Here is a 16,870-nt window from a genome sequence, read left to right as displayed (position 1 = left end):
AGCTAGAACAGATGTCATTACAAAATAATGGCTGAGGATGAGGAAAAAAAAAACAACTGAGGTTCGTCCTGCACAGACTGCTTCACGTTTTTATTGCTCATAACAGCTGCCTCTGTTGTTCATGTAAAGCACAGTTCAGCTGCACAGGCATCGACAACTACTGCAAATCCACAGAGAGATGCAAATGTTCAATTGATATTCATTGCACTCAAGAAGTCTTACACAGAGCAAGGGCATGTGTGATCACAAAATAGTGCTGTGTGGAACTAATCGGAAGAGAGTGATGCTGGGACCAAGGTCAGTGGAGCATTTGTTATTCTGATAGTCTGGTCTAATGTGCTGAGAAGAGGAGATAGGACTGCCCAGGGCTGTTTTTTTAGTGCCCGTTATGAATACCTCTGGTACGCAGGTTGCTTCTTTTCTAGCTTGCATTTTTCAAAGGCTCAGTTGTATGACATGCAAACAAAATACTGTTAAGATGTGTAGTGACATATTTCATAACGCATTCAAATTCCTGCCTCATAAACACACCGCTGTGTTTGTTTGGTGTTTTTTCAGTGCCACGGCCTTATTAGAGTGGCGCTCACGTCGACATGCTGATTTAACACAACATGCTCCTCATGCTGCCAGAAAAATAAGAACTGGCTGTTCAAATGTTACAGATGTTTACAGATGTTAAGGGTCTGTAAACCACCAACAAGGTCACACTTCCTCATGCTTTCTTCAGGCACGGTACAGGAAGGAAATGTTTTGGTGGTCATTTTGTAAGGACTGTATAATTACTGGGCCATTTAGCCTTTTCCCTGCTATGTTTAAGAGAGCTTGTAACAAAGAGGAGCTCCTGCCTGTTGACTGGCCTGCACATACATACAGGCGGCAGACATGCGCTGCAGAATACAGATGTCTGAGCCGAACTTCAAACAGCTGAGGAGAAGACACAGATGTATTCTGTGTCTTCTCCTCAGCACTTCATCTGCGACCACTTTGCACTTTGTTTTGTCTCAAAATCCTCTTTCCAGCTGTCCCCGAGCTGTCTCCAGCCAGTATGGTAGCTGTATTTTCAGCAAAACGCAGGGCTGTGAAAACTTTACTGTATATCTACATGAATTCAATGACGACAAAGGTCTTCTACAATGTAACCTGATCAAATTAACGTGTATCACTTTGATTTATGCCTCTCTATTTATGATTTACAAGCATTTTATCAACGTCTGACACTTTAATGTTGCACTTGCCCCAGGTGTCCACGCGGGGGCGCGCTCCCTGCAGTGTGAGCGCGCGGCGGCGGAGAGCGGAGCGCGTCAGCACTTCCTGGAGCTCACGCTGCTGTGACGTCAGAGGCGCAGCTCCGGGCAGAAACTCGGCTCCTCTGTAGTGTGTGTGGACAGCAGCGAAGCGCAGGCTGAGGAAACAAACAAAAAAAAAAAAAAAAAAAACAACAACAAAAAACAAAGCAAAAACAAAAAACTTTACTCTGAAACACACCAAGCTTTGGCAGTGTCTTTCCCCTCCGTCCACCGGGCGAAGGAGGCCGGCAGCTCGGGATTATGCGGCGGGCAGCGGGGAAGAATAACTGCTGCTATTTCTAATTTCTGCGCTTCTCTCCGGAGCGCAGTTTCCGGATACCAGCCCAGTGTTTTGGGGAGATCTGCTCCGGCATCTGTTGGGATTTTTCCGCTCTGCCTGTCGTTGATCTGTGGTCATTTACACTCCATAATCAGCCAATCTTTACAAGTCCTGCACTCACAACAAGAACATGGAGTCCCAAAGATAACAAGGTAAGAGCTCCTTCTTTTTCCTTTTCTTTTTCAGATCACTGCTTTTATACTCTTTCCTGTTGCACTGCCAGGGCTTCATCACACACTTGCATCTATAATTGATTTGATAATTTGTAGTTTAACAGTTTCTCCTGAAGGAGCCCAAGCATGTATTTACTCAGAGCAGCCTAACTGGACAGGCCTTTTTGCAAGTGGAAACAGTTACTTATTACAACAAAGAGCACATTTCACTGCAAGTGTTTGATCTGACAATTTACATCTGGACAAAAACAGGTTCACCATAAACCTTCAGAGATATGCGAGCCCCCTTTTTTTATAGTAAGATATGATTGATTATAGTTTCGTGACTACAGGCTTGCGTAATCAGATGTTATTTTTTGTGAAAAAGCTGGATTTGCACTCTTACAAACATTGGATATGGCTTAAATTTTATGTCTGGAGGGCTGTGCAAATCCTGGAAAGTCATTGTCATCGACCTGTGGCTGTAAACTCATTCATCCTCTCTGTACTTTTTTTTCTTTCTCTGCTGTCAATGGTCCAGACGTCTGTGATTCACAGTGGTCAGTTGAAGCAGCGTTCTCCTTGAAAGAAACAATCCTCAGCTCATGTCCTAAAGAAGTCTGTCTCATATTCGATTATTTCTTTCCGCCCAGTTGTCCTATTGGTCCCTGCTTTTCCTTAAATGCATTTCAAGGTATTTTGCCGCTTTGGCAAGGCCAGTATTACTGTAAAAGTGAGAAGGATGCTGGTGAGCCCCATTTGTTGCTCCAGACTTATCCCTGCGATGGCAGACTTCTGAGACCATGTGCCAAATTAGATTTTAATGAGACCATTGTGTTCATCAAATCAAATCAATGAACTGCACTCACAGGAGTCCAGGCAGCTAACTGATGGATGAGTTTATCATCACGTTGGTGTGACCTTGGGGCTCTGAAATAGCCTTAAAGTGAGAGTCAAACTGTCAAGTGGAAACCGCCCACAGATACGCTTGGTGTGCCTTAAACAAAACAATCCATTTGGCTGATAACGGCGTTGAATCCGACAGTGCAAATGTGACTCCAAGGCAGAAGACAGGGGTTAATAATTGAGCTTTGATGGGACTAATGAAACAAACGAGTCTGAAACAAGACTTTGCTGCTTGACTTGTTGTTCTCCAGCCAACCTGGCGTACGTTTAGTATTGTTTTCATTCTTCTAAAGGATATTTTAAAACTGTATCACTCTGGTAAAAAATGTTTTCGAAGGCCTGGGGCTGTTATACTGAAGAGCACGTCATGAAACACAGAGTTTGCACATGCAAGGCTTTGTCTCCTCCTCTATGCCCTGCCGTCAATTCTGAGGACAATTTCATGCTGGCTCCTTTGCAGGTCATTAGCTGAGTGTAATTGTTAGCGTGAGATTAACATGAGATCTCGTCTGATGAGACAAAATCCAAAATGCTGGCGAGCACCGTAGCTGTCAAACACCAGGATTATACCACATCTCTAGTGAAGCACTGTAGTTACAGCATTGTGCTTCTCCTCTGCACAGACTGGCACACAGGTCGGGAAAGAGAAAACAACGTGGAGGGAAAAATACAGATAATTTGTCTCCAGAGTACATGAAACCTCAGGATTGGGCAAAGATTCGCATCTCAACTTGGTAAGGCTGCACAGAATTTCAGCTGAGTGGCCCAGATTCAAACGCAGAGAAAGTGAATTAATTGAAAAATCTCAGTTGCAGAGCATCTGTATTGTGACAGACTTTATGTGCAATGATGTAGAATTGGCTCTGCACAAATACGGGTGTGCTCAGCTGATTGTGGTACGCCCAAGATGATGTCAATCAGTAACTGCTGACACTGTTGCTTCTGTACAGTGCTGGATTAAGAGTCTGCGTAGGTGTGGAAAGGTGTTCAGAAAACCCAGTTTAAGTTTAATTTAAGCCTACAGCAAAACAAAATGAGAAAGCGAGGGGGTCTTACTACTTCCCAGTGTCAGTTTGGGTTGCCTTTCTTATCTGTGAAAGTCCTGTAAGGCCCTGCTCCCCCTCCTCTCCAGAAATCAAGAGGAAGTTGTCCTGATTGAGCTTTGTCTGCGTGGCTTGTCTGCCCGTAAGGAAAAATGCCGTCAGCTACAAGCTGAGTCTAAGGCTGAAAGGACAGGCAGCTAGACAGACAGCAGAGAGCCAGACTGGGTCATACAATAATGCTGCAAAAAAAATTGTGTGGAAAATTACATAAAATACCACAATCTTTGTTTTTGATGTCTGCTGTATGTGTCACATATTCAAATATGAATATATAAATAAAGTAAGTTGGCCACTTGTTGCAGAGATGTAAATGAAATCGATGGAAAGGGCTTGTCATATTAAATTGCTCTGTTGTTTCTAGACTTCATTATCACACTACCTCAGTCTCCAGAGTATCAAAAGCCATAGAACCAAGACAGTCTTTCGGATGAAAAGCTTTAAAATACTTTCTTGCTTCTTCCTGAACCACAGCTGTTTGACATTCTGCCTTGTGAAACGGGTTTAAGTCTACGAGCTGTCTCTGCACGGCTGCATTTGGGCGGAGAAACACAATGAATGAATGTGCTTGTCGCCGCATAATGGAAAATACAGCTTACTTTACAGATTGAGCTTAGATTTCTCTCGAGAGGAGAGTGCGCGTGTGGTGATCCAAGGAGTGGATGTATTGTAGATGTCAGGAGAGTAACTCCTTCATTTGGCTATTTTTAGCACATGTTGTGTGGTTGATGATAATGGCCGACAGCTCTACTTATCTCTCAGCTAATAGAGCCATCACTTTCACCGAGGAAGAGCTTCTTCCACTGGAGTCTGATTGTCACCGGTGGAGTGACTTACAGCCAGCTGTGCTATCCATGAACTCGACATTCTCCTGAAACTTCGGCTGCCTCCTGTGAATTTCAGCTGAACCGAATAAGCCAGTGTTTACACTGAAAATGACTGAATTGTTGAAGTCAAGGAAATAATATTAAAGAATTGCAAATGCGAGTTTTTGGCAGTTTTCTCAGTTTTATACCATTAAAAGCTGAATGTGTTTAAGATGTTGAGATTTAATAGAATGATTGAAAGGGTACTTGCATGATTTTCTACGCACTTGATTCAACAAACCCAACGACAGACAAGACATCTCATTGGGCTACGTGAACAAATTGTTCAAACAAATGAACTGCAATTAAAAGAATACCGAGTAACAGAGAGATCAAGTGCAATTGAGTAACTGGCACTCTGCAGCAGTTCCTCAGATTCGTGTGGATTTACAGTTGAAACAAAAGATGTAAGAGTAAATAATGGATTCTTATCAAAAGAGAAATTCCTTCATTTGAGCTAAGATATGGACTTAGTGTCAGATGACAGGATGAATCTTCTTTATGTGTTGTGTGAAGGCATTAATAAGCCTTTGCGTCCTCACTAAAGAGCCTGGATCGCCTTTCAGTAATAACTTGTGTGGAGCAAAACATGAGGAGCCAAGGTTATGATTGATGAGGGCTGAGGCCCCACGTGGAGTGACGAACTCCCGCCCACACACTCCTACCTCCACCCAAGAACTCCTCAAGCATGTTCCTGCAGAGAAAAACCCTGAGTCTCCTCAGTGTGTTGAGGACGCAGGGCATTGTCTCACTTCCCAGAACTGGCCCGTGTAACCTCTCTGACTCATGTGGGATGGCCAGAGTGCAGTCTTGGCAAGCATTCAGTAGACAGGACACCCCCGTCGCTGACCTTTCAAAAAGAGTAAGTCACCTAAATGTCTGAGGCTCACTAATCAGCCTCCACTTCCTGCCCATTTTGCATTTCAAACTGCCTGCTGGTGTTGTGACAAGCTTGTCCTCTCTTTACGATGTGCTGCATTACATGTGATGTCATCAGTGCTGTAAGTTTGTGTTGTCCTTTTCTGTTATGGATACAGCTTCTGAAAGCCTACATTATGATCCTGCATTCACACGTTAGCAAGACATCAGTTTTAGTTGTGAACCTTTTTAAGGTGTCCATGGGCTTCCATTAAACTCTATATGACATGAGTATCAGCCACCAGACAACGCTGAATACGTGTGAGGGACTGCTGTGGTCCTGACCCACGGCCGCCATCTCTGTAGTTTTTGTTTTGTTTTCTCCACCTAGTGTGGCCTGTGGATTTCTTCTGACAAGCTGTGCTGGAGAAAGGAAACAGGAATGTCGCTGAAATGGCAGTTACTTTGGGTCCTGTGTTAATTTCTTTGATGAATAACTTTTGTTAATAGTTTTCATCAACTACCTTTTTTTCCTGCTGAAATTTAGACCAAAACTAAATAAGAACTTGTGCACAAGGACAGAAACTACAATGAAAATGATGGACCCTATTTTCATCAAAGAACAAAGACAAAAATTGTTTCATATTATATTAGTCATATTAAGAAGAGACAGGATTGTTAATTGTTTCTTTTTTTGTCTTCATCTGATCTTCATTAGATTTTTTTTTATTGTTATTCCCCTTAAAACTTATACTTACACCTATTATATTTATATAAATCAACTAAATGTACTCTAGATTTTGTTGACTGTGATCTCATGATATTTAGTTTTCGAAAATTAAAAAACTATAACAATAGGCATGACTAATTTCTGACTAAAACTAAGTGACATTTCTTCAGAAGGCTAAGACTAAAACTAAATCAAATTCTGCTGTCAAAATTAACATTGTTTGGGACTGCACACAAGTGATGTCAGACATGAGGTCATACTGCACAGTCCACCAGGCAGCTGCAGAGCAGGCTTTCCACTTCTCGAATGTGAGGAGGGGGAGTTTCCCTCCGAGACCTTTGGCCACATTGTTTACTTGGTTAGAAAGTGATGTAACAGAGCTGGAAGAGGAGAGTGTATATGTATATACGTGCACGCTTGCTTGGCCTTGGCCCTGATTTCCTGTTCAATCATTCCAACAAAAATAAAATTGCTGTGTGGTTTGAAGAGTGCAACTCTGCTTTGTCTGGGTCCAACAATTCCCCAAAAACCTCTGAAATCTCATCCTCTGCTGTCCTCATTTTAATTAACTTCCACTGTCATTTCAGTACAATCCTCCCAACGTGACAAAGGAGAGGCCTCTGCCAGCGAAACGCTGGCCCCAAATGTTGATTTTATCCATCCTTGACAGTGTATTGCGTCACAGTGTTTAAAGCACTTCTGGATGTGCTCGGCGTTGTAGGTTTATCTTGTGATTTACTTCACGAATGATCTAGATGATGTCTAGAGACAGACAGTCGTCTCTGGGAGGACATGCGGCAGCCGTGCAACAAGAGCGAGCAGCGATTAGCATTTGATCTTCAACAAACGGGGCTTTCACATTGCCCGCCTGCCAAGACGTGAGTGGAGAGCTGGGCCGGCGATCAGTGGGCACCACTAGCCTGGTGTCGTGCTGGGCAGAGGGGCGAAGCAGATTGGCCATCTGGCAACTTGCTGGCAGAGGACTGGGGCTGTTCTGTTCCTGTGTGTGCGTGTGTGTGTGTGTGTGTGTGTGCAGCATCGACAGACCGGGCGGTGTGGCGTTAGGAGACCACCTGTCTCGTGGCTGTTCTTCATCTCTTTCATGTGTGGTCAGCAGCACCATACTAGCACAGCCTGATACAAAGCTTTGACATATCATACTGCCATCCCTGTTCACACTGCGCTTCCTCATACTGTATCTGTTGTACGGAGCAGATCATAACTGTTTGGCAGTTCCTTATAATTTTTCCGATATAGTTTAGTCCACATGCAGTGTCCATGTCATGATGTATTTTGAATACCTCGTTCTCACCCATGAAATGTTTTTGCTCAGGATTCATGTATGCTTTGAAGTTTAGCTTTTGCAGTTCTTCAGTTGTTGCGATTGGGCCACTGACATTGTCTGTGTGTTCTCATGTTCAAACCCTGCTGGCACCCTGGGTCCCTACCCCTCCGGCAGTAAATTGCTCCACTGGCTGTTTTTATTGCTTTTATGAAAAGTTTTGTGGCGGACACAAAGAGAAGCCAGCTCTTTATGACTACAGAGACAAGCTGGAGTGTTTGTCTATGCTGAATGTTTGGGGTAAAAGACACATACTGTACACAGTGATGCAGGCTTTAAAAACACAGTAATACACGCAACATGGACACTTAAGAGAGCCAACAAAAAGTAAATGAAGTTTCAAGAAAAATATCTGAGGAGTGTTGCCATTAATCTCCCTGGAGACTCTACTATCTTTCTGAAGAACTGCTGTTGGAGTTTGTTGATGGCTAGGATTCCTCAAACTGAATCTGAAAGAAGAGGTTTCTATACTTCCACTGCCTCTCTTTCTTTTCTATCTTTCTGTTCTGTTTGGATTTTTCTCTTTATTATATTTGTGTATGTTATATTCTTGCACGCCTCACACCGGGATAATGTCGAATTACTGATGTGTCACATTTTTACTAAAATTCTATTTGAACTTTTTTAAGTGGAATTAGGCAATAATAATATGCACACATGCAAAATGTCACATAGCTGCACGGAAGGATTATTTTGGCCGCATTTATTTTCTTAATTTCAAACAGTGGGTCTGTACCTCGTGCTTTAACACAGTGAGAGCTGAATACTATAGTGTTTTGTGTTGCGACAACACCCAATAGCAGCTACTGCTCAGATTTCCCAGCCGTAGCAACCTCTCCTACTTCCTCTTTCATGAGATACGATCAGATGTAAATGTCTTTTTTCACCTGTGTAACGTTTGAAAAAAGGATTGCACAGTCCCCTTCTTACCCCTTCCAGTGGTCAGCTAATGGTGGTGAAAGACGGTGAACTTTGGAGAGAAATTGCTGTAAGAGGAAATTCTGTGTTGTTGCGTTGCAGCTTAGCTTTTCCCCGTATCCCATAATTACCACTTGTGGCCAGAGTTGCTTTTCAGCAAAATATAGATAGTCTTACTCAAATAGCTCTTAAATTTAGCTCTATGAGCCATCTTTTTTTTTCCTCAATCTTAATTTTTCTCTCTTGTTGATATAGTCAACACATATTTTAATAATGCAGTTTACTCCTCAGTTCCTCTTCCTCTTTTGCAAAGCCTGCATTTTAAGAAAAGGGGCCTAATACAGGACGCAATGCAGAGTCAATGGGTCCAAATGATGGCATCATTAAGAAAAATTGGAATTTCATCACTGCACGATGGCAATGTAATTTAGTGCATATGAACTAATAATCTATCTGAATTGAACCATGACAGATTTCTGCAAACAGCTGCATTTCCTCCTCCGTTCTTTAGCTGCTATCATCAGTGGAACAAAAACAATGTCAGAACTAAAAGACTCTTTGCTGTATTCCATTATGCAATATGACAGCCGTTTTTCTGCTTTATGCTTACTAATGCGATGCGCAAAGAAGTCTGCAGCTGCATCTGCGATGCACTCAGGGCCTTCACCTGAGGCAGGCAGTTAGGCAAACACCACACCTGCCTGGCTGTTGTATCGTGGGATCTAAAGAGCACGAGGCTCCTCCACCATCAAACACTGAGACAGTTCCTCCACAGCTGCTGGCTTGTGTCTCTCGGTGTGACATAAAGACACTTCAGCACTAAGACATGATCAAGTTGAGTTATCAGCATCAAACACAGCTCTTGGCTGCCATGTTTTTATTTGTCTGCCAGGAGTTTTCAAAAAAAAAAGGATATGTCCACCTCAGGAGACCATCCTGGTTAAATAAAGATTAAATAAATAAAAGAAGCGGGGACATCGATGTGAGGGGGAAAAAGCTTTGTGTTGAAACTACCACCTGCGTCCTGTTTTGTCATTGTTTTTGTGCAATCACAGAAATATTATGAGCACCAAGTTGAAGAAAAATGGCACACTTCTTGGATGTTGATGCTGTGTTGTTTTTGTGTTTTTGCTCCCAGGGTGAAGTCTTCGCTTGCAGAGAGAAGTTGAGCTCTGCGCTCAAGTTCAACAGGGCCACTTCCTGATGATGACAGTAAACATGGGTGAGTAGTACTCAAAGCAAGCTTATGAACCGGACGTACCTACAGAAATGTGCCACTTGGAAACACACAAACATACACACCTCTAACAGTTCCTCTGGCAGGAACACAGCAAAGAGAAATAAATCATGCACAACGGACAAGTGTGAGGTAGCTGTTAACAGCTCCAGATGGATGGCCCAGTGTTGTACGGTTGTGTTGGTCTATTTACATTGTTTGTTGAAATGTTGTGTTTCATGCTTTGTTTTTTTTTTTTTTTTTTTTTTTTTCCATTTTAATCTTATTTAGACATTTACACAGTTTTACAATTACAGTTTGTTTATATTCACACATACTGTGCATGTGATCACATGCCTACACACATAAAACAAACAAACAAACAAACAAACAAAAAAAACACAACAAAACCCACAGAGACTAACACTCACACGAATTGATTTTTACACTACAATATAGCACTTAGTCAACACAATCCTGTGTGTTATTTGCAAGTACATGCACTAGACCTGGAAGAGCAGAAGTGAATGTAGAACTGACTTCTGAAAACAAGCTCAAAATCTTGAATCAATATCCACTTTGGTATTTCCCTTTTCTCCACAGATGACGGTCTCCAAAATGGACCTGGACAGCACAGGAACTCACAAGGTAGCAAATTTTTTTAAATAAACTCCAGCAGCTTTAAGGACTTGTATTACTAGTGTTGGATTGTTTTAATGTAGGAACCAGCTAGCATTCAACTATGGTCTTTCCAAATGTCATGAATACACTTTTCCACTGGTCAAAAAACCTACAAAGACCTGCTATCATCTGGCTTTTGTCAACAATGGAAAAGTTACAGTGCTACAATGAGCATCCAGACCTGGGCCAAATGACCCTACAGTTGACCTGGTATCAACTGGTTCCAATAGGCATTAACATAAACACAACACAAGATGATGCAAACTTTTTCTGCCCCTTTTCCTCGCTGTTATGCCATGAACACTGTAAACAGGCCTGCTACCAACCCAGCATGGTGCTGACAAACCAGAAATCACATACATAAATGTATAAAATATGAATAATTTGAACGCTTTAGTTACTCTTTGCTTGGAAGCTGATTGCTTGCAGTCACACTATGCCCACAGCTATTTTGACTGAGTATGACTCAATAAACTTTCTAACAGATCCTGTGAGTGAGCTTTACAGGTGTTCCTGTAAGTATTTTTGAACTTTAGGGAGATTAAGGCCGGCAATTTTCCTCAGCTAGGCTAATGTTTTCCTAGCTCTTGCTCAATATCCTATGGAGACTTAAGTGCTATAAGAAAAAATAAAAAAAAAAAGCTCATGGATATTTCTAAAAGAAAAAATCCTTTAATGCAGTAGGACACATAAAACTCTTTTCAAAGCTCTCATCACATTTCCATGATATTATAGTGATAATATAACCTTATCCAGGCTGTGGGATGGAATGTCACAGCTTTTGGATATTGAATGGAAATGTTTGACGTTCTCAAATGAAAAGAATTTGAGCACAGACCTTGTGCAAACAAATTGCTCAGCAATTTTCAGGCACCCAGAATACCCTGTCTTACGACAAGTCATTCTTCTCGGTGAAATATTAACTTCAGAGGTTCGAGCGATACACCCATTTGGCATTAAATTGGCTGTATCTCAGTTTCGACTAACAAAAAGGTGTGTGAGAGTTTCGCGTGCCACTTGGTTTGTATAGCTGGAGTGTGTGTGTGTGTGTCGTGTGTCAGAGCTCGGCCCATGCTGCCGCTGCTGCTGCTGCTGCAGAGTGAGAACACGTTTGGCTCCAGCTGCTAATCCTGCTGGATGCCTTTGCCATGATGTGTCTCTCGGCACCAGGAAATCCCCTCAATGTCTTCATTCAGGCAGCCTGCCTCATACACAGCGCACGGTCACTGCCTCACTGACACACTCTTGCACACTTTGTTAGCTTGCAAGTTGAAGCACGGGCCTTTTTAACCTGTGCTTTTCTCTTTGATTCTCCTGGGGCTGCAGCGTGTCTTCATCTTTAGCTGCTAACTCTTTTAGCTGTTCCGGCTGCAGAGAACCTGCAATCATCTGCCTGAGCAGTAGTTAAAGCTCCAGGAGAAAAAAACTCTTCTATAAACTATCACCTCAATTTACCCTCTGCCACTTTCTTAGCTTTAGCCTTAGAAAAAAAGAAAGATGCAGAGTGGTGATGCAATGCCCAGAAATCAGCTTCTATTGTGTAATGTTGCTCGCTCTGCTTAGCTTCCTGGAATTCCCCCTGTTTCTTATGCTAGTCACATTTTATCCAAGTAACATCAAGAAGGACAGGAAATGAAGTGCAGGTATCCCATCCCATCCACATACCCGGAGAAATCACCATCCATTCTGGGTCAAGTTGAACTGAGGTTTCTAAAGTTCCTCTTGTTGGCCTGTCAGGCTGCTCCTGGCAGCGATGTGCGGTTGGTGTACGAGCTGGTTGCTTTCCACTGTGCTGGTGGTTAGCCTTGGCTGGCCTTGACCTGGCAGTGGTTCTGGACCAGGCCTAAGTGATGTAATAACTTCACTTTTCGGCAGCCATTTCAACCAGCTTTGTGCGCCACCACGCATTTCTCACACTCTCAGTTCCGCCTGTTTGCCAACTGACCCTCCCACTCTGCTGTTATCCATAGGTTATAGCTGAGACTTGCAACACACACAAATGGGTGTCTACACACAGACACACACACACACAGGCCTCTGTTGTTTGTTTTGTATCCTTGACTGCGAGTGCACATGGTAGAGTCTGGGACAGATGAGATTATTATTTGGCCCCTGGGCCAGCTTAGTGAGTGAGAGAGTGAGTGGAGGCAAGTGACACTGTTGGTTGGTCAACTTATGGACTTTTTCTAGTAACTATTAGCCATTTCTCTTTTAAATTTATTGATCTTGACAATCTTCCAATCCAACGGATCCAAGACAAACCTCAGATCACCAGTATTACCCCCATGAGTGAGAGGCATCTTTAACTTCAAGGGTTGTGTTTTACACTCGTTCTGGTGTTTGACATTATAAACTGAAAAACATGGAAATGAGAACAGCTCTGTTTGGGACTTGGCAAAATAGGACAGACGCAAACAAATAAAGGGTTGATCTTGGCTAACACTGGACAAAATGCAAATAAAATGATAACGATCACATTACGTCATGTTGGGACATTTACTGAGTTTTTGAGGAGGCTTCAACTTCTTTATTCTTCTTTAAGTGTCTGTTTATTGCAGTTTTATTGTCGTTTTCAACCACATGGTCCATCCAGCCATAAACTGGGTACACCATGGTCCTGCTGCAGAATGAGTTTCTTAAAATCACTTGTGTTTTGTTTCTTAGCCCAAATGTTATTAATTGTGATGGACATTTTATTGACAATAGAATAAAAAAAAAAAATTATCAGCCGTGGACCTACAAATATGTAAAACATGAGTGCTGATTATTTTCAGTGTGGCCGCAGAGTGGCCATGGAGAAATGCTCTTTACCCTCGTGTCTGATTCAATCAAAAATCCATTCATCTCCTGATGTGGACTAATGAAGTTAGGCCAGCTCCACATCCAGAGCACAGACAGGGACTCAGTTCCTTCCTATTCAGAGAGGACAGGCCCAGTTGAGCTTTCAGTCATCCATTGCAGCTGACAGTTTATTTTATAAGTAACCGGACCTGCTCTGTGAGTCCCAGGGAGTTTCACACAGTATGTGACCACTCTGTGGTGACAGAACAGTGTGTGGTTTTGCCTCTGGAAGGTTGTTATGTGTGTGTCTTGCTTTTTTTTTTGTCCGCCGGTGTTCTGCCTTTGGCTCACGTGGCTCATAATTACCTGATGATATCACAATCAAACAAGGAACACAAGGCATAATGAGGCCATTGCTAGATAAAGGGTTGTGCTTATTCAGCACATTCTCTGAATGACCAGAGGTACATATTGGACTTTCTTCAGTTATAGTTTAATTTAAACTTTCTGCCACTTTGATATTTTGATGAATTAAGCCATCCAATACGTTTCCTAATTTGTCTTCATTCATTTCAAGAGTATCGACAAGTTCCTTTTTCTATTTTACTATTTACACTGTGGGCAGAGTTAGTGGGTGTAACTTTTCTTATCATTGTGGCTTTTTCAGCTTCTGTTAGTGGAAGGAGTACACAGGTCAGTAGAGAGGAGAGTTACGTCATACCTCACTTTACACCTCTGTGGTGGGCAGTTGATGTTGTTCGACCTCAGTTTATGTTAGCTTGCTGACAACACTAGACCAAAAGCGATTTTGTTTGGTGAAGAATATTTCTGAGTGAAAAAAAGAAAGCTGATGAAATTGGAGTCAGCAGAGTGTGTGTTTAGTCATCCAAATTCAACAAAATGTCACACTGAACTCTAGTGGTGTCTACCTACACAGAATCTGCTATTGAGACATTGGAGGTTTATGTCTGGCTCAACCCCAATACAATGTAGATCACCTGTTTGTTGTGTTTTGAACACAGCTGTATGTCGTACTGCAGATTTGTGGATTTGTCTTTTGAAGCTCATTTCAGGGTCTTTTCAAAAGCGTTGGAGAACACCAATCTAAAAAGAAGCAAAGACAGCATATATTCAGGGAAACTTTAATTTTTGAAAGTTCAGTGTTTCATTTATCACTTACAGTCACAGGTAATTTATAATGCCACAGAAATCACTGAGTGAGAATTAAACCTGACAGTGAGGAGCTGAGATTAAAAGCCGGAACAGGGGAGTCCCCTCTTTGGGTGTGTAAATTCATGTTTGCATGTGTACTGTGACCGCTGGGTGAACCCAATGGACTGGCCCACTGTCTCTAAACAGCTGGCCGCAAGAGCCATGCAGCGCGAACAAAATCAAATGCCATGTCAGACCCCATCTGCTCCCTGTGATACCAGCTCACTTGCCATGTGAATGGCATTCCCAGCGGTCACACACAGACCCTTCTATTTTGAGGAATGTGGTTTTTCCTGCAGGTGTTTTTTTGTGTTGCATTGCATACACTTAGTCTGGTTTCCTGCTGTGTTTGTGTGTGTGTGTGTGTATGTGCACCCAGAGCTCATCTGAGAGGCAGGCAGGAGCTGAGGTCAACGACCTCTTCTTTATATTGTAATCACTGCACTCAGATAATTGATTCTATTAAAGTCTCTTGATATGGTAATGTGTGACATGCTTATCTGCGTGATTGCCCCTCTTACGTGTGTGTGTGTGTGTGACAGACAGTGTGAAGTGAGAAATGAAGAACCGTCTAGAAGCTGAGGAAGGTTTTCACGAGCACTGCAGCCCTGACATCGTTTCCCTGTAAAGAGCAAGTGGTGAATTTGCAGCACACTTGACTGGCTCTCGTTTCGCCTCTGATCCCTCCATCAAAGTCAATAATCTCTGTTCATTTTGAAGCCTGCGGCCGTTTTAATTCAGAATGATTCAGCATTTGACAAAAGAAAATATCATTCCATCTGATTACAGGAGACCGCATTTTAACTAAAGAAGTGTGTTTCTGAAGCCTCTCTACTGATAAGATGAAATGAAAAGTGCTTAATTACTAAACTGTAGGCTACACACTGACGACCACGTTGCCCTCTGCGGCGGGCGCTCGTAGACGTGCGTGCTGCATTATTAAACACCTCTGCTCTATCACAGATTTTGTATGCGGAGGAGAGAGTTTGAGAGCAATCAGCATGAAAAAAATCCTTTCAGAGAAAACATTTATTTTCCAGGTATCTGCTCTTTTCATAGATTATCTTGTTATGCTTATGTCAGAGCAAAAGCACTGGATTCTTTCCATGAGTGGAAACACCGTGGATGGCATCAGAACAGGAAGTAACAGACCAGGTGTTGCCTCATTGTCTGCTCTGAGCCAATACAAGCACAGAGGCACATGACTAATGATGACACCACACTTAGGGTTAGGGTTCGGCCATTTTCACTTATCTGTTCCACTAAATGCCAGTGGATGGTCACGTTGGTCTTTTATTCCACTCAAATAAATTGACTTTATATGTCTGAAGGTTTGTAGGTCATCAAACAATTCAGACGAACCCAGTTTCAGTTTCTTCGTTTAACATTCACAAGGGTTGCACCTAACTGATGTGTCTTCTGTCCTTAGATGATGAAGAGGCACTAAACTCCATCATGAAGGACCTGGCAGCTCTGGGTCGCTGCTACACCCAGCACAACAAGCCCAAGAACAGAACCTTACTCTACAAACAGGTACCTGTGATGACCATGTGGATTTCTGATGCAGCATCGCTTTAAAGTGCTCATACATTCATCCACTGAATAATCAGTCTGCACATAAACACAAATCTTCAGCCTCACTTCCGTTTTCTTTGCATTTCTTGCTACACTGACAGTTTGCTAGTTGCTAAAGTCAGGTAAAAGTTGTGCTGTAGATGAAGCAGCTTATTCTGAGTTTAATAATGATCTATTCACTCCAATTCAGAGTGCTGAAATCCACTCATAAAAGCAGAGGTGACACTTGAAGCTAAATCTGGGTTTTGTACGTTGATAAACCAGTGCAGGTAGACACAAAACTACATAACATTCATTGAAAATTGTGACCGGCAAAGTATTTTTTAATTTTCTTCCTCTGGCCACTACCTATGTCATGGCCACAGCAGAGCAGAAAAGAAACTGTTGAAAATAAAGAATTAGCACATTGTGGATGTCTTATCATCCTCCTTCATGGTTTTGTGTACTAAAAAGTTCAGAGCTTCCCAGGATTTAATTACTCTCAATCACTTTGTGCCTCTTTCTGAAGTCGTTTACTTGTGCGTTTGTTCTCTCTCTGTGGAATGATAATTGGCAAATCCTCTTAAAGGACCGATGTTTATGATGAAACATAAACAAACAGTGGGGAACAGAGAGAGTTTCCGCTCAGAGTGCTGCTGTCCTCTGTGAGTTTGCTGCATTTCACCCAATAGCCTGCGCTGATATGATGTCTATGTAGGTTTATCACCATGACCTCATGCAGACTTACAGGCTCCGCCAGATTCCTGCTCCCTTGGGTAATGACATTATAAATAGAAAAGTAAGAAAAAGATTGTGTTGTGCCATCCTTGAAGTCATGTTGAAGGATACTGTTGCCTTGGTGCAGTAGCCCCAAATATAGGAAAAATTTGGATCATTAAAATGCTTTTTTTGTCACTTAAATTCCTTG

At 42.3% G+C, this 16,870-nt stretch overlaps 1 protein-coding gene across 1 annotated transcript in view; it reads left to right on the top strand.

Annotated features, from left to right (window-relative positions):
* The first annotated feature begins 1,368 nt into the window (after positions 1 to 1,368).
* The window catches only part of map3k22 (mitogen-activated protein kinase kinase kinase 22), a 34,533-nt gene continuing 19,031 nt past the window's right edge, over positions 1,369 to 16,870 (top strand). Inside the window, exons 1-4 of the mRNA XM_029529294.1 lie at positions 1,369 to 1,778; positions 9,637 to 9,720; positions 10,318 to 10,362; positions 15,818 to 15,921. Coding sequence (XP_029385154.1) covers positions 9,702 to 9,720; positions 10,318 to 10,362; positions 15,818 to 15,921 — 168 coding nt within the window. The 5' untranslated portion in view covers positions 1,369 to 1,778; positions 9,637 to 9,701. The remainder of the gene's footprint in view (positions 1,779 to 9,636; positions 9,721 to 10,317; positions 10,363 to 15,817; positions 15,922 to 16,870) is intronic.

This window comes from Echeneis naucrates, chromosome 20 (genome assembly GCF_900963305.1).
Source record: "Echeneis naucrates chromosome 20, fEcheNa1.1, whole genome shotgun sequence".
In the NCBI taxonomy this organism is placed as follows: Eukaryota; Metazoa; Chordata; class Actinopteri; order Carangiformes; family Echeneidae; genus Echeneis; species Echeneis naucrates.
Note: the sequence above shows the minus strand (reverse complement) of the source record. Positions and strands in the feature narration are given on the sequence as shown.